The 23,486-nt window shown below is 56.5% G+C and overlaps 1 protein-coding gene across 2 annotated transcripts in view; it reads right to left on the bottom strand.

Moving 5' to 3' along the window:
* Positions 1-711: 711 nt before the first annotated feature.
* Positions 712-23,486, bottom strand: part of FUBP3 (far upstream element binding protein 3) — a 49,426-nt gene continuing 26,651 nt past the window's right edge. The window contains exons 6-19 of one of the 2 annotated variants that reach the window (XM_080819989.1): positions 22,736-22,793; positions 20,560-20,722; positions 19,264-19,362; positions 16,593-16,697; positions 15,230-15,332; positions 14,505-14,605; positions 12,032-12,173; positions 8,122-8,282; positions 7,266-7,339; positions 6,898-6,978; positions 6,628-6,704; positions 4,069-4,140; positions 2,671-2,798; positions 712-1,743 (exon numbers count right to left, since the gene is read on the bottom strand). In XM_080819989.1, the coding sequence (XP_080676115.1) occupies positions 1,735-1,743; positions 2,671-2,798; positions 4,069-4,140; positions 6,628-6,704; positions 6,898-6,978; positions 7,266-7,339; positions 8,122-8,282; positions 12,032-12,173; positions 14,505-14,605; positions 15,230-15,332; positions 16,593-16,697; positions 19,264-19,362; positions 20,560-20,722; positions 22,736-22,793 (1,373 nt within the window). In that variant the 3' untranslated portion in view covers positions 712-1,734. The remainder of the gene's footprint in view (positions 1,744-2,670; positions 2,799-4,068; positions 4,141-6,627; positions 6,705-6,897; positions 6,979-7,265; positions 7,340-8,121; positions 8,283-12,031; positions 12,174-14,504; positions 14,606-15,229; positions 15,333-16,592; positions 16,698-19,263; positions 19,363-20,559; positions 20,723-22,735; positions 22,794-23,486) is intronic. The other variant, XM_080819990.1, reaches the window with a different exon arrangement.

Below are 23,486 nucleotides of genomic sequence, written 5' to 3'. Positions count from 1 at the left end.
CGAGCTGACTCAGTTATGGGAAGTGAGCTGATCCAGCTGCGGGAGCTGGTCACAACCTCCCTTAAATGAAGCTTCCAGCTCCCCTTCCCCTGACAGCGCCTCTGCGCGAGGACACTCGTTATTGACGTCTCAGTGTCACACCCACGTCAAGAGCCGCTTAGACGTGACAGGTAAGAGGGGCTGATGGTAATCAAGGCTCTGGAGTCAGACTGTCAAATTATGCAAAGCCATTAAAATAAAATTAGCTTAACGAAGTAGCTAGAAATCTAGATCGGGCTCCAAGGCGGGCTGGTATAGTGCAAAGAGTAAGAACCTTCGCTCGATTTTATTCGGGGGGCAAAGGGGCAGAGGGAGGGGCCTGGGCGGAAAGGAAAGCAAACAGACTAAAAATACTTCGCCCACAAGACGGCTTGTGGAAATTTTATTATATAGAGTGTAAAATGAATTGTCAGTCAAATAAAAAGAACACTTTTTTTTTTTTAAAAACAACATGCATAACATTTTCCAATTGCCTTTTTTTAATAGTTAGACATTTCAAGCATTATAAGGAAAATAAGGAGAAAAACCCAGAAACTGTAACTTCGGTACATTTCAAACGGAATGTCCCTCGGGTCAATTAAAAATGCAAGAAAAAATAGCTTCGACTCCGTTTTTCTTTCCTTTAAAAATACATGTTATCTGTACAAGACGCACTACAGTAAACACTGGAAATCATATTATCCCTTTTATTAAATCAAAATTATTTAATTCATATGGTGGTTAATACTAGATTTATTTATTCATCTAGTTAATTTGACAAGTATTAAGAAAATATTTAAAAGAAAAAGGAAGAAACATCTTGGAATTAAACAACAGTTACTACATTTTCACGCGGTTTAACGTTCCACAGTGTTTGTTAAAAGTTATATCGAATTTCTTTTTAATATTAAAAATAACAGTATTTATATTTCTGAGAGAAGACAGAAAGGTTTTTTGTTTTGTTTTTAAAACAAGCTTGGAGGTCTTAGATACACAATTGCAACTGGTAATGGAGACACGAAAAAAACGTATGCTAAACACACGGACACGGTTTTATATTACCCCTTTAGCACTCTAGAAATTATACAAACCCTATAAAATGCCCCCTCCCAATCCCTGTTGGACAGCAATACAATGATCTGTCTCAATTCAGAATTCACATAATTAATTACAATACATAATAGTTCAGTTTTTTAAAAAAATGCAATAAAACCAGACAGCCAAGATAACAAGAAATTAGAAGTAAAACATTTAATGAATTTACACATTTAAGAATATTTAAATACTGTTTAAAAATTTTTAAAGAATTTGTTACATACCACCTAAGACTTCCAAGCCACTTTCTGTTGCAACAGAAAAAAACTGTAAATAAAAAGACACACAACAAAACGGAACAGAACAAAACAGAAACACACCGTGTTGAAATGTCACTGCTCTGAGGCACGCACTGGTGCCTGAATTTGCAGGTCTCACTCCAGAGAGAATCCCAGAGCTTACACATTTGAAATAACAAACAAAAATAATGAAACAAATTATCAGCAATTTTTAGTAACTAATTTTCCCGATTTTTAGAAAAATCCTGTTAATCTAAATATAGTGTTTCACAGAACAAAACAAAGGTTCTTCATCAAAAGGTTTGCAAATCTAAAAACCTCTGTTACAAATAGGTTTTCGCTCACAATGATTTCGGGGAGGAAAGAGCTGCAGGTTGCCGTCCTACTGCTCCTGCGGAAAGAAGGGGACAGAAGTTAGTGCGGTCAGCTCCCGTGACCTCATCTCGGTCTGTGGCTCTGAAGGTTCGGGGGTTGGGGCACAGGTCCCCTCTGGCTCCTCAGCGGGCACGGACACACGGACCGCGTCCGTGCGTCCTGGGATCCCGGACAGACAAACCCTCTCCTGCACAGGAGGCCCTGGGCGGCTCCCCAAGCCCAGGTACGGGGGGCGGGGCAGGGGAGCGCATCCCTCCCCTTGGCCACCCACCAGCCCCGACACTTGTCTCCACTGGGCCCAGGCACAGAGGGACCACTTTGGCAGTGAGATGACCAGCGAGCTTTGGGTCTAGGGCCTGTGGGAACCGGCACGCTGTCCACGGGGACCTGGCTGGCATCAGGTCACCTGGAGAGCGCACCTGAGACACGCCTTAGGGCAGCCTTTGGCCATCCTCCCTATGTTAGTAAGAAATCCGTTTTTTGGCTTCTGCCTGGACAGAGCGCTCCTGGCTTCCACGCAGGGTGGAGATCTGGCGTTCTGCCCTGCCCGGCCATCAGAGCGTCCGGACTCGCCCTCCTCCTGCCGCCCCTTGCCGCTGACTGGGGGACAATCTGGCCACACCATCCTCTTTAAGAACAGCAGTGAGTGTGACTCCCACGGTCCCTACTGCAGTGCCGAGCCCGCCCAGAGTCACGAAGTCTGGTCCTTTCGTGGACGGTGGGGGAAACCGAGGCCTAGAGAAACAGAGTGCCCCTCGGCACCGCAGTCTCAGGGCTCGGACATGAGGGAGGGGCAGGCACGTCCTCTCTCACGGGGCCCAAACCTGCTGTCTCTGGGGCACGGAGAGGGGGGCCAGCGCGGCTGGAGCCTGAGCCATTCCTCCACAGGCCCGGGAGGAAGGGGGTTCGGGCCGGCCTGGGGAGTGCCCGTGCCGCTACTGACCTGGCTGTGGGCCTGCGCCTGCCCTAACGTCTGCCCGTAGAAAGCGACCTGCTGCCTGTAATACTCCGCCCAGGCCATTGTGTAGTCCGGCGGGGAGCTGGCCTGAGGAGCGGCGCCGGCAGCGTGACCTGATTGACAAAGGAAAGCACGGAGGTTAGCGGGGGTGGCGACAAACCCAGGGGAGGCAAAGGGCGCTGCCAGCTCGGAGGGGTCCCGGGGCCGCTGAGACAAGGGCCGACGCAGTCTCCCTCTGGACGCTGGACGAGCCGCCGGGACACCGTGCGGCCGGGCGCTGCCCAGGGGCACAGAGTGCTCTGAGCTGCCTGCTGCCTGGCCCTGCTCTGCCCCCAGACCTCACGGCTGGCTGTCGGCGCTTCCCAATCACCCTCGCTGCCCGCCTGCCTGCCCATCGGCTGCCAGAGACAGAGACAGAGACAGAGACAGAGAGACACAGAGAGACACACACAGAGAAACAGCACAGACAGATGGCTGGGGAGGGTGGTGGGTGGAGGGGGGGACGAGGGGGGAGTGAGGAAGAGGGAAAGGAGTGCGGTCCCCGGCCTGGGTGCGGGGGTGCCCCTGCGCAGGCTCCAATCCCAGGGGGGCTGGAAACACAGGCCCACGTGTGCCTGCGCGTCTGGATTTGGGAGGTCTGGGGGAGACGGGGCATCTGGCGTCTCAGCAGGGGCTCTGGGTGACGATGACCTCCCTGACCCCACTGAAGCCCCGGGGATGATTCTCAACGCCAGAACGACCACGGTCCTTGACTTGATTTTTGCCAACCAGCAGGTAACATCCTGCGCAGTCACGGCGCGGGAGCCTCCCCTGACCACACTCCAGCCCGGCACCTCAGAAACTCGTGCCGGGGATTTAGGACTCATTTTGGTTGCTGTTACTCGATCTTTTTCTTCTCTTGTTAACAAGATGGGCTTAGTTCCTGGCACAGCTAAGAGCACGAGCTTACTCGAGAAGGGAAGCTGGCGCCCGGGCACCGGCTCTGACGGCAGGCTCCCTTCCTGGAGTCTTACCCTTTTTCTCTTCCCTGCCCTGAAATGACCAAAAAGAGCCGGAAGGCAGCACGACGGCCAGGGACCGGGACGCCTGCTGGTCTGAGCCCTGGCCCAGCAGCTCCAGAGGGGACGGCTGAGGACGGGACAGCAGGCCCCAAGCTGTCCTCAGGCCCTCTGGCGTCCAGAAGGTGGGCGACTTCACCACGTTCCCTCTGACGGACACACAAGGGACGCAGGGAGACAAAAGCGGGGACTGAGACCCAGTCACACAGGGAAAACACTGAAAAAAAACCAAAGGTGACAGGGAACCACAGACAAGGAGGCCCACAGACAGGCGTGGGGGCACGGGGCCTCGGGATCGGCTTGGGCAGAAGACCGGCTCACTCACTCTGCTTTTTGTAATAGTCTTCCCAGGCCTTGCTGTAGTCGGGCTGGCTGCTCTGCGGCTGGCTCTGCTGGCCTGTGCGGGGGACACAACAGCAGTCAGGCCCCCGCCGGCTGAGCACGGCGCCTTAGCCTGGTCCCAGCCCTGCGGCCGGGAAGGCAGTGGCCAGGGAACCCGCGATGCCCCCAGGGGGCTTAGGAGGTGTGACCGAGGTCCCTGTGAGGAGGGGGTTGGACAGGACAGCTAACCCCCGAGAGCAATGGGTCAGAACAGCCTCGACCCTTCCGATGGAGATTTGAGCTCGGGGAGCCCCCGGGGCCACAGTGACAGAGTCCGAGGCTCCCTGAATCGCCCTCCAAACCGGACAAAGAATGCCAGTGGTGCTGACCGCACTGTCACCTGCCCTTCTCGCACAGACTAACGGCTTTCACTCTAGGCAAGCACAAGTGCAGGGAGAGCACGTGGAAGAACGGCCCAGAGGCCGAGCCCGGCGACCGTGACAGAAGACGGGCTACACGCAGCAGAGGGGCCAAGTGCCACAACGTGCACCTGCGCCCGATCTAGCCTCACGCCTTTCTGGGGGAGGAGCGGATGGGGACAGGTGTGTGGGGCTGTTCCTGGCGGGCGAGCCGGGACGCCTGCTCTACCTGGCACGAGCAGCAAAGATCTGGGGGCGCAGAGCGGCAGCCGCCTGTCCCGGGAATGAAGGGGTCATAAGCCCCGACCAGAGCGACAAGTCGGGACCTTCTTCTCTACCGAGGTCAGGGCTGGCTTGTGTGTTCCCTGCTTGGCCCCCTTCTGTCCTGTCTTCTGTTAGAACCACAGTCGGCAGCCAGCAGGCAGGACGCGCTGGTGACCGTGGTCACGGCCAAGTGTCCTCCCTGCTAATTTACTTTAGTCTGAGGAGGGGCGCGGGGTGACAGGAGTCTGTGTGTGGGGCTGGGAAAGGAAGTGAGGCGGGAGGAACACACGGGGAGAAGCATCCCCTCCCCGTCCTGGTCCTCCCAGTAGGGCGGGAAGGGCCTCGGGACGATCTTGGGCACAGAACACGGTGGTTGTGGAGGGTGTGGGCAAGTCAGACGGTTCTTCCAAACAAGATTTCACTGACAGAAGCCAGTTCCCACCGCCCCCTAGAGACAAACACAGCTCAACACCACGAGACGAAGGACGGGAACAGAGGCAAGAACCCAGGCCCTGTGTTTTCTTTCACTTGGCCCTATAGGCCTCTGCCTGCGGCGGGGAGCGGGGCTGGGGCGTGGAACCTTGGCACTGGGGTCACTTCCCCTCAGGCAGGGGGACATGTCCCCTACCCACACCCCCCAGTCTAGGGCTTTCCCACAGAGTCTCTGTCCTGGACAATGGGGCAAATGTGAAGTCAGCCCGGGGCCACCTCTTGTCTCGCAGGCCCTTTTCCATCAGAACAGGAAACACAAACAGGGGTGGGAGCAAGTGAGTGCCGTGAGACGGGCCGGCGGGCTCTTGGGGGGGGGGGAGGCGTTCACGGTGAAAGTCTAATATTCTGCATGTTTGAGACATTTTGTTTAAAAAAAGGGGGGGGGGATGAAAAAAAATGCAACCATACAATTTCACAGCTCATGGTTACTCTGGAAATCGAACCCAAACGTTTCATTACTTAGACACCAACTGGAGGCCAGAGGAGGGGAAGGTGTGTAAGGCCGCACACGGCATCGGCCTCTGGCCCCACAGGGCGCCAGCTGGGACGTGGCGCAGGCACCCCGGGCAGGGCTTCCTCACGGCGGCGCTCTGCTCAAGGGGCGGCGGGAGGGGCCTGGACCGCGGGCTTCATCCCTCGTGAGCCAAGCGGCCACGAGGCGGTGTGGCGCTGTAAGGACCGTGGGCAGCCGCACGGAGGACGCCCTCCACACACAAACAGCTGCCGCCTCGGGGGGACCGAAGAGCGGAAGGTAAGCTGTTTGGTCTGGTTTGCTTCTGAAGGCTGTGTGAGATCCCACTCCGGAGGGATTCCTGGAGTTCGTGTGGGGGCCCAGGGGCAGGCCGAGGGGACTGGACGCCAACAGGGACCTTCTCTAACGGTCAGCTGTCCCGCAGAGGTGTCCCTCCGCGGAGCTAACTCTCCAGCTGTGTGCTTTCTGAAAAGTTCAGGAGACAGAAACACCATCCCTTCTAAGGCAGTACTGGAGAGAAAAGGGGGAGGCGGTCACCACCAGGCCCGAGCCGGGGCGGGGGGGCCCTGTCTGGGAGGGCAGTGAGGGGAGGAGCCGCAGGCTGGGCCAGGTCCAGCCCATCTGTGGGCCCAAAGCTGACAGGAGCCCCTAGCTCTGAGAAGAACAGAGGAGATGGGAGAGAAAGGCTGGAGAGGGGGGCCAGGAGAGAGCTGGCCTCCTCCCTTGCTCCGCTGGAGGCCCACCCCTAGCAGCGCTGCTGGTGGCCCCTGCTGCCCTGGGACAGGGCTCCCGGCAGCTCTGGGGAGGGACGTGTGGGTGGACCGGCCAAGAGACGCAACTAGAGCGTTTCGGACACGTCGGCCCCCCAGCCCTCCCGTGGGGCGTGCGCAGTCCCACCTCCTCCCGGGTCACTTACTTGGGACCTGCTGGGTGGGCTGCTGCCACGCCTGGTAGGTGCTGCCCCATCCCTGGGTCAGAAAGGCCGGAGGACCACTACGGAGGACAAAACAGTCACTTGTTCCAGAGCAGGCCACACCCTTGTCTCCTCAACTGGGTCGACCTCCCGCCAGGCCACCCGTGATCTGGTGCTTCACGGCGCCCTCCCACCCCTGGGCAGTGGCCACGTGGCGGCCCTGGTCCCGAGAGTCCCGAGAGAACCACACGGAGGGAGTGAGAGGTCGCCTACCTCACAGGGGTACTGTGGGGGTTTCCGTTCACTTTAGCAGCGATGCTTGGGAAGCAGCCCGAGCTCCTCGGGGGAAACGCGCTGAAAGAAAGTGAAGAGCAAATGAGCACGGCGGGCTGAGGCCCGTCGGCGGGGACAGCCGCTCGGGAACGCCCGCGCTGACAAGGCCCTCCGCCCTGCGGGGAGGCCCTCAGCCCTGGGACGGGTCAGTGGGCTAGGAACAGACTCGAGGGGCCGGCCGAGAGAGGCAGGGAGGAGAGTCCTGCTCACACCCAGGCTTTTGGCCGGCCCTCCCCAGACGCAGCTGGAGAGAGGACCTCTTGAGACGGACTAGACTCTTCCCGCCGAGACCGACGTGAGAGACTTACTTCTGATGAGGCGCGGCAGGTGGCTGGCTGAAAGGGCTCTGTCCAAAGGCTCCAGGCGCTCCGAGACTGGTCCCCTGTCATGGGCACACAGGGAGCTCTCACTTCCCGTCGGCTGCACCTCTGCCCTCTGCCCAGGCCCCTCCCACCCCCGGCAAACTACAGCTTTCGGGGACACAGAGTCAAGTGACATCCAGATACCCTCTGACACTCGCTAGCCTCGCTTCCCCACAGGGGCTTCACTTGCAGAAATGGCTTCTGCCCCCTCGAGTGACCGAAACCACCACACAGCCCATACGAGCGCCGTCACAGGTGCCCTAGCGCGTCACCCTGGGGGTAGGGACCAACCTGCTTGACTCTCCCGTCAATTTAGGCTGGCCCATGGCTCTTTCTGCCATTCTACGTCCCCTTTGAGGTGAGCAGTGGCCAATCTGTCCTCCATCAACACTCCCTTTCTTTATCTGCTTTGAGGTGCCTGAAACTAAAGCCAGAGTCAATGAAAGCCGCCTGCAGGGCCGCGCCCGCCGGAGTCCGGGGCGGTGCTGGGGGAAGGCTGCCGCCCCAGCTGCTCATCTAAGCCTGCAGGGGACGCGGCTCTGGGCCTGAGCTGCTGCGCTGCGAGGCCTCGGGGGCCTCGGTGAGTTCTGCCAGGGGGCTTCCTCCAGCGCGGCAGGGCCTGGCCCTGGCATCCCTGGGCCCCAACCTTCCCCCTTGGCAACGTGGGAGGGGCCGCCCTCACGTGACGTGTGGAGCGGAAGGCACAGGAGGTACCAGGTTCTGGGGAGGAGCGGGTGCCTTGGACGTCCAAAAGAAAAGCCAGCTATCCTTAAGCTGGGCAGGGGAAGGACCTTGTACGTACGCCAACTTTCTCATCTATGAGATGTCTGGCCACCTCGATCTGCTGAGGGATGCCCCTGATGGTGAACATCCGCAGGTTGGGGTCAGTGCTGGGTGGGGGGTTCCGCTGGAGCTCCACGTGCGCTCCTGACTGCTGGTTTATGCTTTTGATGTTCTCGCCCCCTGCAGGCAGGTGGACACAAGACACAAGGGTAAGTGGCAGTTGTGGCAGACCCAGAGGCCCAGTGGTCCTCTGCCGCTCAGGGGAGGAAAAGGTGTCCTCCGCACCCCGGCCCTCACCCGAGAGCAGACAAGTACCTTCAGTTGACTCCGAAACCCCCCTTCTGACAAACACCAGGGCTCTCTCATTTGCAAAACCAGACCGAGGAGCAAGGAAGCTGGTTCTTCTCCCTGAGCCAGGCTGAGGCCAGACACCGCGCGGCACCCATGCCAGGGCCTGGAGCCCAAGGGTGTGCACGCCGCAGCAGGGCTCTTGGAGGCTCACTGCAAGCCCGCCTCTGCCAGGGGAACACGCTCTGTCCTCAGCCCTGGGGGCCACGGCCCTGTGGCTCCCTCCCCCCTACCAGCGCAAACAGACGAGCCACGGTCTCCAACAATGGCCAGAGCCCACTCAGGCCTTCCACGGCCCTTCTCAAGTCCCTGCCTCCTCTGGGGGGTGGGGTGGGGGAGGTCTAGACAGAGAGGCAGCCGAGGATGGGGGTCACAGAGGCCTGGGTGGAGCGGGGTAATGAAAATTTAGTTGGACCCTTTGAAAAACCTTTGAGAGTTCCAGTCTCTTAATGAGATTTGCGTAACAAAAGGTCCAGCAGTGTCACAATGGTTTGATTCTTCTTTTGAAATTTCACAGAATTTACAGATCGGTTCTGCTCAACTGGGGAGGTGGTTGGGGGGGGGGCGGGCAGAATACAAGGAAAACCCGGGAGCACGGAGTCTTGCAACATCAGAAAGAGACAGTCTGGAAAATCTGGTACAGGCGACCAGAGAACCCCAAATGACCAAAAGCAAAGACTACAGGCCAGTCTCTGCGTCATTCCACCCCGTCCAGAGTCAAAACCAACCTCAAATGACATTCGTCATTTCTGGGTAACACGTGCACGGTCCCTCCAGCCGCTGCTGGGGCGCCCATCATGCCCATCAAGCAAGTACACAAGGAGGATCCCAAGAGCAGGCCCGGCCCGTGTTGTGTCTTATCTCACCCTCTTGGGATGCTACAGGCCCAGAAAGCAAAATTGGAGCCGGGGTCCTACGGGCCTTCCTGAAGGCAGACACTGCAGGGGAGAAGCCCGGAGGAAACCAGGAAGCTGCTGGCCTTCGGGGAAAGCTTTGTTCAAACTGGCACGTGCAGCACGTCAGTTCAGCGGAGGATGGGTTTCAATTTAAAAGCAAACTAAAAACAACAGCGCTTCAGACCTTCCTTCAAGTTCCGCTACGGTTTAAGAGCATCCCTGCGTTGTCCACCTCAAGCAAGGAGCACTGGCCAAGGCAGAAAGTCACAGAAAAGCCTCCCAGCTGCTCTGGGTCAGAGCGAGCCCCTCCCAGCCCTACAGCTATCGCCCTCTGCTCCCGGGTCACGATTTCATCCTCTTGGCACCATGAAAAGTGAGCAGCTTTGCTCCTGGGCAAAGTGTTTCTGCGGCTTAAGGAAGGGCAAGAAGAGGGAACTGGAAGCCTTCCTACCACACACCCAGTGCTTGAAGGAATCCTCCAGCCTCCCCCGGGCCCCACTGGGTTCCAGAGGCAAGAGTACAAAAGGGCGTGCATGTGTGAGGCTGGGCGCCCGCGGCTCAGACAAGCCCGGCTGCCGTGGGCCCTTGGAGCAGCGGCGCAGGCCCGAGGCCCGAGAGCGGGGCAGCATGCTAATCGGGGAAGAGGCTGCACGGAACTGCGCGGGGCCGGAAGGAGTTCATTTAAGTTCATCTTCCTTCAAAATGAGGTCACCAGCTTGGCACATGGTGGCTGTCTACAGGCTCATTCAGCAGCCTGTCCATTCTTCCACCTGATGGGGGGCAGAAGCGACCCACCAGTGGCCCCCCAGCTGGACGTGAAATCGTAAAGCAATTAATCAAACCTGCTAAAAGGCCTGGCTGACAAGAGCAGGGCTGGCCGCTCTATCTGTCGCCGCTGCTGTATTTATCATGGAAATCCAGCAGGGGCCCGGGGAGGCGCAGCGTCTGTCCACGGACTCGAGCCGGGGAGGGGGGAGCGCAGCCTGCCTGCCTGCCTGCGGCTCCCTCTCCGGTCTCCCTCACCACGCGCCTTCCTTAAGAGGGTGAACCCCCCCCCACGCCCAGCCCCTGTGTGTGTGTGTGGGGGGGGGCGGTGGAGAAAGACCCCGGCTGACAAACTTCGGGCCTCCGAGGCCGCAGTCGGAATGCCAGGTCACACACAGATCAGTCACCGCTCCGTGCTGCCATCACTCTCCTGTGGGAGTCGCTCAGGATGACTTTGTCGAGGACAAACCATAAGTGGGGGGTCCTGCCCATACCCCGATTTCCCCGACTACCAGGAACGGTCGCAGTGAAGACAGCAAGGCTGCACCAGGCCACGGAGTCAACTCTCCTTGATAAGATGGTCCTCAGAAGGCACAGAAACCTAGCTCTGCTTCTCGACCCACGGGCACCAACTGGTCTGAATCTCCCGGCAGCCACGCTGACAGTCTGGGTGGTGGATCTGAGTCACCACAGCATCTGGGCAGCTGACAGCATCCCCTGAGTCCTGATCAGCATGTACACCCCACCAGGAAATGAAAACAAACCCACATTGTTCCTACCGCCTCCGAGAGATGAACGATCTAGAAGACGACACCAAGACAGGAGATACAACGTTTCGAAGGAACATACCACACACACCGCCCACGTCAGGGCCAAATGCAGACTCCAGAAGGTGAAGGAGAAGGGCAGGAGGCCCCCTGTGCTGGCCCGGGAGAGCGTGCTAAGGCAGCCTCAGCTCTCCGTTGAGTATGTTCCCAAACCCAAACCACCGTCTGTGGGATGTTAGCTCCCTCCCGTAGGTCAGAGAGGTCTGGTGGTGGCAGAAATGGGAGAAACTCTGGGCGGGGGTGGGGGAGTTTGGGGGGTCGGCCGGGGGGAGGCCTGTATTTACTTCCTCCACATGTTGTCAAACAAACATGCACGAAGGCAGACACAAAGGCCTCAGCGTGTGTTGCTGGGGGTGGGGGGACCCCGGAGAGCCCACGGGGAGGCCAGCCCACTGCAGAGAAGGCTGCTCAACAGCCCAGAAATCTGCCTGCTCTCCCCTGGCTCACAGTGAAGGATGGCCAGGGGCCACATCAGCCACTAACAAGGGTTCCTGACCTAATGTTCCCCACAAAGCCTAGAAACGATGAGTTAATCAGTATTTATTTCCCTCCACAGGGTGTCTGTTACTCACAGTAAACGTACTCAAAGGATAAACGCCATTTTCATATGTGTCAATACGGACCAAATACCCAACCAAATCCAGCCAGGACAAAAAGTGTCAGAGGGCCATCTTCGCTTGAGCTGTTACCTTAACTGTTCCTCTGAGCTCCCAGGAGGCACATTAATCATTAATCAGTCGACGGACAAACACCCAGAGCCCCTCACACTGGGCAGGGTGCCTTTGCGGCAACCCACACAGCTTCACCAGGCAAGGGGGTTCGGGGGCGGGGGGGTCTCACTTCTCGTCTGTTCGGACTCGATAACCGACAGTCCCCTCTGCACGTGCTCGTGGGAAGACCATAGGGACCGGCAGTGTCCCTACGGAAGGCAGCTGGAGTCGCAGGCTGGGCACCTGCAGTTAGGCGCAGCCAAGAGACCCGACATCATGCTCCGGAGGTACCGCAGGGGCCCTGTCTGCACGGGGTGGGGGGGGGGGGGGGGAAGGTAGGGCAGAGGGAGGGGAACCAAGAAACCCCAGCAGCGGCCCCTCACCTTTGCCTATGACGAGGCCGCACTTGTCCGCCGGGACCGTGTAGGTTATCTCCTGGATGCCACCAGGGGCTCCCACGCTCCAGTCGCCACGGCCACGGCCTCGTCCTCTGGCCACCGAGAGGCCTCCGAAGCCATCTCTCTCCTGGGAAGGAAGCAGAGCTCAAGTGACGATTTCTGCCACTGCCATGGGACGGCTCTTCAGCCTAGGCAGGAGGTGCAGTGACAGGATGTAATCAGTGCCACATGCTGCGACCTCAGCACCTCTCCCCACGCCAGCCTCGGACGCGCTCTTTCAAGCCAGAATTAGCACAAACCCCAGGCGCAGTCAAGGAGGACAGGCACAGACGAACCCGTGCTTATACCAGCGGCCCCACGGCCGGACCCGACCAAAACAGGCAGTCGGCACAAACTCCTGTGTCTGGAGGCCCGGGCCCTACTGTCCAGGTATCGGGCATTGCTTTTCTCCTCCACGCTGATGCCCTTTCCCTGTGGCTAACGCCCGCTGGGCCTACCAGAAACCGGGAGTTAGATGCGAAAGAGCCTCGGGCATCTCAAAGGGACACCCGACTTAGGCCTCCAGCCCTCCCGTCCGCAGACACTGCTGAGGGTGGTCGGGGCACCTCGCAAGCCAACCAGCGGGAAGGATAAAAGGCTTTTCAAGAAGTCGGTTGTCCCATTCTCCCCAAATTGGGGGGCAACAAACCAGGTGTGTGGGGCCAGCGTTTGGGGGTAGAGCAGCCTGCGACACGCTCACACCGGGCCCCCCCGCAGAGAGCACAACCCCCGGCCGGCGCCTAACAGAAGGGTCCCTTCATTCAGGGTCAGCAATCTCATGGGAGGTCTTTGTCCTGAGTCACCTTGGAGCGGCAGCATTTGTGTTCTTTTTTAGATGCTGAGGGCAAACCTGGTCCAGCCCGGAGCCCCTTCACGGAAGGGAGCAGCCGAGCCGATGCTCAACACAGTGGACAATGTCCCGCAAAGCCCACCTATGCCGATGGAGAGTAAACCGAGCGCCTCCCCAGAATCTAAACCTGCAGAGAGGCTTGGAGTGCTGCTTCCCCTTCACTCGACTCTTCTGAGATGCAAATGATGAGTAAAGGAGGCAATTCTAGGGATTTACGTGAAAATGCCTGCACACGTGCGTGCACACACAGCCAACCTCCCGGCCTGCCTGCGGCAGACTGTCAGAGGGGAGGCTGTCTCCCTGGCGCCCCTGCTGCTCTGGGTCTGTCGCTTCTTCCTGCTGCAGACAATGCTGGGCGCACTCAGGCACTCTCTTCTGAACTTGTCGCATCCCAAGAACTGCCCAGGACTCCGGCAGCAGCCCAAGCCCCCTCTCTGGGATCTGCCGATTCGGGAAGTCCGCGGTGGGGGCTGTCACACCGTAAGTTCAACACGGACACTCAGCAACTTCAGGGCTCGCAAGGGAGGCACGCGCACTGCACCCTCCCCACCCCCTGGTCTGTGGCTCACAGCTCGGCCCAGAGAGGTTCAGAGGCTTGTCTCAGCTCACACGGCTCACGGCAGAGGGGTTACGGTTTCCAATCCCGTGCTTCTCCTTGGCTCCAGGTGCTTTTAAACCTTCCCTCAGTTCAGCACACCTGGGAGACCTGCCGACCCAGCGTGAGGCCCAGGGGTTCCCAGAGCACTGCACAGCAGGGGGGCCAGCAGAGACGCTAACAGCATCACAAGCTTGCTTGTGTGCCCCGAGATGCATACAGAATCCACTGCGTGAAGACAGCTTTAACACTCTGGAGGAGGGGCACCTGGGTGGCTCAGTGGGTTAAGCCTCTGCCTTCAGCTCAGGTCATGGTCTCAGGGTTCTGGGATCGAGCCCTGCATCAGGCTCTCTGCTCAGCTGGGAGCCTGCTTCCCCCTCTCTCTCTGCCTGCTGCTCTGCCTACTTCTGATCTCTTGTCAAATAAATAAGATCTTAAAAAAAAAAAAAAAAGACTCTGGAGGAGCCTGAAGTGTTTTCTGAGGCTAAGAGTTTATTTATTTATTTAGTAGACTCCATGCCCTGCATGGAGCCCAATTCGGGGTTTGAACTCCCGACCCTGAGACCAAGATCTGAGCTTCGATCCAGAGTCGCGCGCTGAGCTGACTGAGCTCCCCCGGTGCCCTGGAGTTGACTTAACGCAGTTCCACCTAAAAGGCACTCGATGGTCTGACCCATGGTGACCCGCACTGCACTTCTCCTAATAGTGTAGAGTTAGGAACTTCCTGTGTCAAGAAAACCCAGACCCTGGGATAACAAAGGGAGGAGAGCAAGAAGCCAGTAACAAAATACAGGAAGGCAGGAAACACGCAGGTGTAGAGAAGCCGCTGGCCATGTCCCCAGAGGCGGGTGATCGACAAGACCGCTGTGTTCCAGAAATGCGACTGGAGAGAGCTCTACGGCACTGCCCCGAGAGCCCTGAGGCACTCCCTGCTTTGGCCGGTGACGCAGCGGAAACCCAGAGAGCCAACCCACCTGGGCCGTGAGGATAAGCTCGTTGATGACGTGCGCCGCGTGCTGACACCGATCTGGAGGTCCCATGACTTGCGCGGCTCTCTCTGGACTGATACCATCGTCTGCAGGACGAAGCGAGAGGCGGCGTAAGGAAAAGCCCAACTTCAGCTGGAAACAAAGGTCAGCCTGACCCGCGGTCAGTATCCCCACCAGAGGCACAGAGGAGCACGCGCGCCTCCGTCTTTTCGCACGGCCCCTGTCAACGCTCGCTTCTTAGGTAATTACAGGCATTAAAAAAAGTTATCATTACAGAAACGCTAAATAATAAAGCAACAGAAGGCAGACATGAGCTATGGCCGTGCTGCCAAAAATGAACCTATCACACAGTTTTTCCAACTTTAGAGGAATGAGGAAAATTAAGACAATGTCAGTAATTTTGCTCATGAGGGTAAATCTACAAAATTTAAAGAACTATCCTTTACGCTAAGACATTAGTCCTTTTCTTAAATGGTTTTATCTTTAAAAAATGAAGTCAAAATAACAGATTTTTTTTTAAGTTTTTACTGAACAAAATTAAAAGCTGGAAATGCTATGAGGGCCCAGAGGAGAAAGCTAGATTGGTAATTTGGTGATAGTACTGGTGGGAGGGGGAGTGGGGGACACACACATGAGCTAGTTACAGAGTCCTTGTGTTGCTTTATGATTCTTCAGAGCACTAAGGAGTTTTGACAGTCATCGAAACCAACCTGGCTTGAACTGAATCCTCACCCCGGCATCATTCTGAATCTTTTTGATCATTTCCCCATTTCTTCCTATTACAATCCCAACAGCAAACCTGGGCACAGACACCTGAGCACAGGGAAACAAAACCTGATCAGAGCTGTCTGCAAATCTGTTATTTCTTAGAGGATACATTAAAAAAGACAAACCCAAAACACAGACTTGATTTTCATTGCAGTGCCTTCCTGGAAATACGATATAGCATATTTTCCCCTCTTTGGAAAACTATCGTGATTGAGCATTGCATTCCTACCTACTAAATATATCTAGCGTGTCTCAGATTTGATCATGATAGCTATAAAATGAATAATAATAAACCTTTTGCAGAAAAGGTCGAAAGTGGCAAGCTTATTTCCCAGTTCCATGAACTCAGCATAGATATACCATGAACACTGATTATACTGGTGGTCCCTGAAAGTGTATTTTTATCCCCCCTTCATTCTCCTGTTGTGCTAAAATATACAGAACATAATCTTCATCATTTTAACCATTTGTAAGAATACGGTTCAGTGGCATGAAATATACTCACAACGTTGTGTAACCACCACTGGTCTTTATACTCCCAAAACCTTTTCCTCACCACCCGCCACCCCCCAAAATTCTGTAGCCATTAAAGAGAGACTCTTTCCATCAGCCCTGGTCACCTCTGCGCAACATTCTGTCTTGAAGAACTTGCCCGTTCTGGGCACCACGTGGGGGTGAAATCCCCCGTACCTGGCTTACTTTACTAAGCACGATATTCAGAAGCCCTATCCAAGGTGAAGTGTTACCACAGCGCTCCACTGTAAGGGAAAGCTTTCTGGAGCACCTGGGTGGCTCAGCTGGTTAAGTGTCCGACTCTCAGGTTGTGAGATCGAGCCCTGCGTTGGGCTGTGTGCTCAGCAGGGAACCTGCTTGAGATTCTCTCCCTCTGCCCCTCCCTGCTCCCGCATACACATTCTCTCTCTCATAAATGAATCTTTAAAAGTTTTTTAAGACGTAAAGGAAAGCTTTTTATCCCATTCCACCTCATCAGTAAGTTGGGCTTCCAGGTGCTACTCTCACGATGCAGAGCACCGAGAAAGCCTGGCCTCTGGTCTTGACCTGGGCAGCGGAATGGCCTTGAGGCAAAGCTCATAACCAGCTCATAACCAGGACGACGGCCCCATTCCCTGAAAGGCGTGCAGCTGGCTCCCTTCCCTCCCCTTCTCTCTGACTGCGACTCTCTCTCGGTCCTTCCTCACACCCACCCTGGCTTTGAAGATGAACCAAAGCCCACTCAGTCAAGGTTAAAGAGCTAACCAAAGCGTGGCCCGTCTGCCCGGGAACTACCCTGCAGGACAGGCATACCTCTATGCTGCCTCCTCCTGCGCGGGCACCGAAGTCCCCTCGGACACCTCGGAAGTCAGCCTGGTCCTTTTCTCGGATGATCTCCAATACCATTTCTCTTGCTTGCTGCGTAAACACAGAGGACAGGCATTATGGAAACCAAACTCCTAAGAAAAGCCATGACGCCGGGTGAAATTTCCACACCATAGCCTGATACGTCAGACTCACAGACCCAGAAGGCGCTTAGCTGGGGCCCAGCTCCCTTCCTGCGTTCCAACACGGGACACGGGTGGGCTGCTGGGGAGGGTCACAGAGATCGAGTCCTAGGTGACGTGTTCTTTACGTTGCCCAAGGCACCCACACAGGGCCCGGCCGGCTTTAAACCAGTCAGATCAGCACATGTGCGCTGGGTCAGAGCCTGATGACTGTGGCCTGAGGCATGTGGCACACCGTTTCTTTCTGAGAGCTCAGTGGACAGGTTCCACCCCACAGGAGCCCCGGGAGGTAAAGGGAAAATGCCAGCCCAGGGGCCTGAAAATACCTTCCAGCTCCCAGAGATCAAATACCCCGATTACCAACTGGCAAGACCACCTCCCGGGCCTGACGCTCTCGGAGGCACACTCAGCGTCCTCTGCCCCCAAATGCACTCGTCAGCCCACCCTCCCCACACTGGTCCCAGCCGCACAGGAATCTGCACTAAACGTTAGGTGTATGTAACAACTCAAGGTCACGGGCACCCAGACTGCATCTTGGGTCTGGAAAAACCAAACCAAACCAAAAAAACTCCAAAACAGCAACTGAAGTCTTCAGACATTTGGAGGAACTGGAGTAGGACTGACTGTAAGAGAATGTTAGGGGACTTGCTATCATTTTCTTAGGCCTGGTTATAGAAATTAGTTCTTATTCTTAGGAGACACATACAAGATCTAGGGGCAGACGGTCATGACGCCTGTCACTTACTTAAAAATGGCATGGTCAAGCAGAAATAAGCGCCACAAGCGTGGCAAAATGACAGGGTGAGGTTACACACGTATGTGTTCACTGCTCCACCCTTTCAACTTGTCTGTATGTTTCAAGTTTTTCATAATAAAATGTTGGGGAGAGAAAACAAACGACCAACAATTTATCCTAAACACAGCAAACAGCTTTTCCCAAATAAAAAATGTGGAATACACGTAGTTTTAAAATTAAAAAAAAAACAAACTAAAAACCTTTGGTCGTCAAGATTTTCCTGCAAATCACGGGAACATTAAGGAGATACCCTCTGCGCTCCAGCGCTCCTTTCATAAAGAACCAAGGTTCCACCGTGGAAGGCGACCAGGGAGCCCACCTGTACACACTTAGGGAGGTTAGAAGCCCTGGGGGGCAAGGCACCTGGGGGACCCTGGCCTGCTGAAGGGGAATAAAGGGCTGCACCCCGGCCTGGAGCTCAAGGAAAGAGGCTGTTTTCTCCACTGGCCCTCAACCTTGCTTTAAAACCAGGATTTTACGTCTGTGCCTGGACCAGAAGAACTACCAGTGACACCAGCTTGAGTCAAGCCGGACAAGAGCATTAAGCACTGGGGGAAATAAACAGATGAAGGGGATTAGGAGGTACAAACTTGCATTTATACAAGAAAGAAGCCACGCAGCTGAGAAGTGCAGCCCGGGGGAGAGAGTCACTAATACTTTAATAACTGCACATGACGGAGGGTAAGTGCGCTTATGGGGAGCCACTCCGTAACAGAATTTCCCCGTGTGTTGAGTCACTATGTTGCACCCCTGAAATGGACATAATATCGTGTGTCGATTACAATAAAAATGCATGCAGACACCAATAAGCACCCACATGAATACATCCATTTGTAAATAAGGCATCGTGGGAGGGGAGGAATCGGGGGCATATTTTGCCGGAGACCAGTAACCTTGGCTGGCTCAAAGCCCCAGAGCTCCCACGGACAAACAGCTGCGGCTGACTAGCTCGCCAAGGTGCGTCACCCTGGAGCTCCCCTAAATGCAGCAAAGGCACAGCACGCTGCAGCGGGCAGGAAAAGAACAGTCGTAGTTCACGGGAACAGACACGTCCCACACCCGCAGCCCACGCACATTCCTGCTGACAGCGAGAGCCAGAGGGTGGACCTGCCCCAGATGGTCTAGGACGAAGCCCCTCACTGCTTTCAGAAATGGGCTCTCCTCTGTGGCCGGGCGCTCGGGGCACAGGATGCTCGCTCCGAGGGCATACGTATGCCTGGGGCTGCTCACCTCCCCCACCGGAGCTGGCGGTCTTGCAAGAGGGGCCAAGAGAGAAGCAGCGAGCAAGAGCCGAAGAAAGCCTGCAGCTGAGGTGCGCAGAGCCCAGCGATGGGAGACCACGTCTGGTCAGGGCAACAAACCGTCTGCATTTACGGGAACGTCGCATACATGCGCCGGCCATGACTGTCGCCGCCATCCTCATGTGGCTCTTAGGCTCTCAAAATATGGCCGGTGTAAACGCGGAACTCCATTCCTCGTTTAATGAACGCCTGGGGCTAGTGGCTTGGCTGAAAGCAGGACACCCCTACAGCCCTTCCATCACACCCGGTTTGGGACAACAGTTCCCCTTAAATAAAGGAACACCCAGTTTCACAACTTCCTGCGTGACACGCAAACCCCCCTCCAACCCCCACTGCGACCCCCCATGCAGGACCCGCTCCATCCGTGGTCCCTCCCCTACCTGTACTTTGAACGGGTCTCCCGTGATGCGGAGAGGCTTGTCTGCGCCTGTAGGCAACGGGCCGTCCTGGATCATGACCATTTTCACACCTGTCCGCTCCTGTGGGGGCAGCACGCCAGGGCGGCCGTGAGGGAGAGCACACGCGCGCGCCGCAAGCACGGGGCAGGGCCCCGTCCACCATCAGCCCCGTCCCTCCGACCACAGGGCGCTGCCCGGGGAGCACATGGGCACGCAGGCCAGGTGTGCGACAGCTGCCAGGTGTGCGACGTGGAAAACCGTTTCCCAAAACCCTCCTCCCTTCCTGGTCTCCAGAATCGCTGAACTGGGTCAATGTTCCCGAGGTGCCAGGCAGCAACGGCTTCTCATTAGGGCCCGAGGACAGCTCTGAGACGGAAGAGCTCCCGTTGCCCTACTTCCCTGACGGGGCGGGCCCGACAGCAGGTGCCCAAGGCCCCAGAGCTGAGGCAGGGAGGAGCTAAAGGTGGATTCTGGCTTCCAGGACCTCAGCGCCCGCACCAGAGAGCCCACCAGGCTGAGGGCTGGGCGGTGAGTGTGCACACCGGGCCGCCCACGAGCCCTGACCTGCGACCTCAAAAGTCCAGGAGTTTGGAAATAAACGTTTGCCCACAGCTCATTTGGCCGCAAAATGGACCTGAACTCTCGGAAGCGTGTGTAGCCCCTCTCCCAGGGTGGGACTGTCACTGCGTCTGGCTAGGCCAACAGGAGTCTGGTCGGGGGTGTGCCCCAGAACCTGCCAGGGTGTTCCATCCTGAACACGTCTGGCCCCCGTGTCTCACACGAGGGATTTTGGAACAGCAGCGGCTAAGGCTCGGGGAGCGTTTACTCAGTCACGGGCTCTGGGCTGAGGGTCTGAGGTAAAAATAAAGTCACGAGTTACCACTTCTGCTTCATGACAGCAGTGAGGCCGACAAGGACTCTGAGCCCTCGACAAATACACAAGCGTACTTAAGATCCCACAGCTAGTGAGAGGGCATACGGCTGGCTAGGAGCCGCAGCTCTGGAAAAGTCCACGCAGGACTTTCATCTGAGATGCTGTCACCTGGTGGTAAAAGCAGCCCCCACAGAGTGTCACTGCCCCAGTGAGGGCGTCACACTGGCATCGCACCTGCCCACAGTGCCTGTTCCTAAGCACCCGTCCGACAGAGGATCTGTGGCACCCTGGAAGCAGAGGGGCACACGGCCAGCCCAGTGGGGGGTGGTCCGAGGTAGGACCACCCCTCCCCCACGCCCCCGAGTCCCAGAAGCCCGCCGACGTGCCGCTCAGGGCTCACGCACCTGCAACTGCTTGATCGTTTCCCCTCCTTTGCCGATGACCAGACCCACTTTGGACGCAGGGATAAGAATTTCCTGGATCGTGCTATTGCCATCTATGTCGTTGTGAAAGCCAGGGCCGTTGCGACAGCGGTCCACAATCTGCCCCAGGAGCCGCTTGGCTTGTCTTTGAGAGGGAAAAGAATCACAAGAGAAGGAGCATTAAATGAAGGTGCGGGGCGCCCACAGGAGAGCAACAGCGCGGGGGGAAGAGCACGAAGGAGTCAAGGCAGCCCTCCGCTCAGCTCCAGCTCCTGCCCCCACAACCCGCGAGGTCTCTGCCATCCGCCATGCTACCGGGCTGGAATTTAAAAGCAACACACACCACACGCCAACATTCCAACGCAGCCCTGTCCGGCCTGCCCTCTGCCCATGAGGGGGTCCGGCAGTCCTGGCACCAACACGTCTCATCTCCCATCACAAGCGTCAGCCGCTCCCGCGGCGGCGACCACCTCTGATCCCCCCGCCTCTCTCTCCGGTCCTCAGTCTGGCACAATGCTTCCCACAGAGGAGACACTCAAGAGACATTGGTTAAACACAGGCAGGAGAGAGCAACGAGAGAGATGGGAAGAAAGAAAGCGAGGGTTAGTAGTCACCAGCTGAATTCCCAGACTCCCAATCTCTTCTCCCTAACCAACCTGCTCTCTGGCTTTTGAGCTCAGGCTAGGAGCGCCGGAGCGGGGAGGAGAGGCGGGGACCCGGTGCAGCCACAGAGCCCCAGACGCGGGCTCCGTGCCTGTCCGCTTGGATTCTCGGGCCCCGGCTTCCCCTGTGATGCTGTCTGGTGCCAGGGGACTCGGAGGCAGGAGAGGGAGACCGCGGGGTCGACACAGCACGCCCGGCCCGGCTGTCCAGGCCACCTGTCGAGGCGATTGCCTTTTCAGCACCAGAAGCTCCCCTGGCTGGTTTGTTCTTTAAATCACCATATACGATCTAGTGTTTGGTTCCTCTGCTAGGGAGGAATTCAGCTACTATGCAGCACAGGAAGAAGAAGATGAAACCGTTTCTTCCCAAAGTTACAGTGCAGTTGCCCCGACTGCCTGGGTAGAGAAGTGGAAGCAGGAATGGTTAGAAGAGGAGAGGAAAGAAGAGAAAGGGAGGAAACAGATGTTGCCTTTTGTCGTCTTGAGCCTCTCTGTGTACAGAATCGGCCTGGCCGGTCTTCTCAGCAACACCAGCTTTTTAATATTTTGCTTGTGTACTAAATTAACCTGTGCTGGAAGAAAAATGCCTGGACCTCGGCAAAACCATCCCGCTTGCCCTATAATGCACACCTGCCAGCAGTATTTATTCTGGTTCACTGCTTGCAATGTTGCGGCAGAACAAGAGAATTTAAACTCATCTGGACTCCCGGAGAAATGGAAATGGTAAAACAGCCCTATCTACTGAGGCAGGCATAATCTTAGCACCCCTGTCCCCAAATGCAACGCTACTCAGTCGACTGAAACAGGAGAGCGAGCAGACTCTTCAGTTAGTACCTCCCGTTCCCCCGGGGAGGTGCGCGGGCCACCGAGGCCTGCCTCTGACACGAGGCTCTGAGCACGGGTGTCCCACGGTCGGAAAGCAACGCCAGCCGTAAGGTGGTGACAGCGGCCCCCGCTCAACGTCAAGACACCCTCTGGCCGGTCCATGCAGCCCTCTGAGAGGAGCAAGGGCCACGAGGAGTTAACTCATTTGGTTCACAAATGTCAAAAGGGCAGTGGGATCAGCCCCGGGCAAAGGACCTGGTGCCAGGATTCTCAACGGTGCACCGAGCGACAGGCTCACGGCGGCAGACCTGCTCGGGGAAAGGAGGTGTCACCAAGGAAGAAGGAAGCAGACGAGAGCGCTCAGACGGGGCAAACGTACACTCGTTAAAGAACCTGGTGTACGGAGTGGACGTTATGACGGCTGCCAGAAATTCTGTAGCGTTTGCGGGGGGTGGGAAAGAAAAACCACGGTGATACCTTATGTGTTTTAAGTAACAGAAAACTCCCCTGGCACGGCAACCTCCCAGATCCTTCTCCAGAGAAGCACCTGCTGCCGTGGCCAGGCTGCGGCGCGGCTCCACAGCATCAGTAACCGTCTGGCCCTTCCACGTCTCCCCGTGTGGGGAAGGAGGAAGAAGAGTGACAGGAAGAAGTAAATAAAATAAACTTACTCAATACTTTCTGGGGTTCCGGTAAGTACACAGGGTCTCTCTGGAATCCCAGAACTCTCTATAAGAAGAATCAAGAAGATGAGGTGTGTTGGTGGGCACCAGGTCACCGTGCACCCGTGCCTCTGTGTACAGACTCTCGGTCTGGCCTGGTCCCTACACCGGCCCCACAGAAGCCCGGGCCCCGGGAAGAGACAGGTGGCTTCCGCTGGTGGAGAGAACGGCAGGCTGCTGGCTCCGCCCTAGATTCCCAAAGTAGAAACAAGTTCTGCAGGGGGAGCCGTGACAGTGGGTCCTAGCGGGCTCAGCTTCCTTTCTGACCCAGCTGTGTGCCGAGGAGTGCCTGAGTCCCGTCACCCGCTCTTCCTCAGTTTCTCCGCCTGCAGAGTGGGTTACGGTCCCCTGTTCGCACACCAGTGAGCAATTTAATGGTAGACGCACACCAGGCCTGGTACCAGGGAGTGTGTGAATCTCCCGAGAGAGCAGGGACGTCTATGTGGAAATCGTTCCGGGCCATTTGACGAGAGAGGAAAAGCTTGCTTTCTGACACCACACGACGCTTTCCTGTGTTCTTAAAAAACCTGCCTCTTAAAATTCTTAACTCCAATAAATAAATAAATAAATAACTATATAGATATATAACTAATAACAGTTACTGCCTTGGAAACATGGTAACGTGTATCTTTTAAACAGACAAATGCTTCTCTAGTCAACAGTCCTCCACACCCCTCATCTACTATGGAAAGAGACCAAA

The sequence above is a fragment of the Martes martes genome (genome assembly GCF_963455335.1).
Source record: "Martes martes genome assembly, chromosome: 12".
Classification (NCBI taxonomy): Eukaryota; Metazoa; Chordata; class Mammalia; order Carnivora; family Mustelidae; genus Martes; species Martes martes.
Note: the sequence above shows the minus strand (reverse complement) of the source record. Positions and strands in the feature narration are given on the sequence as shown.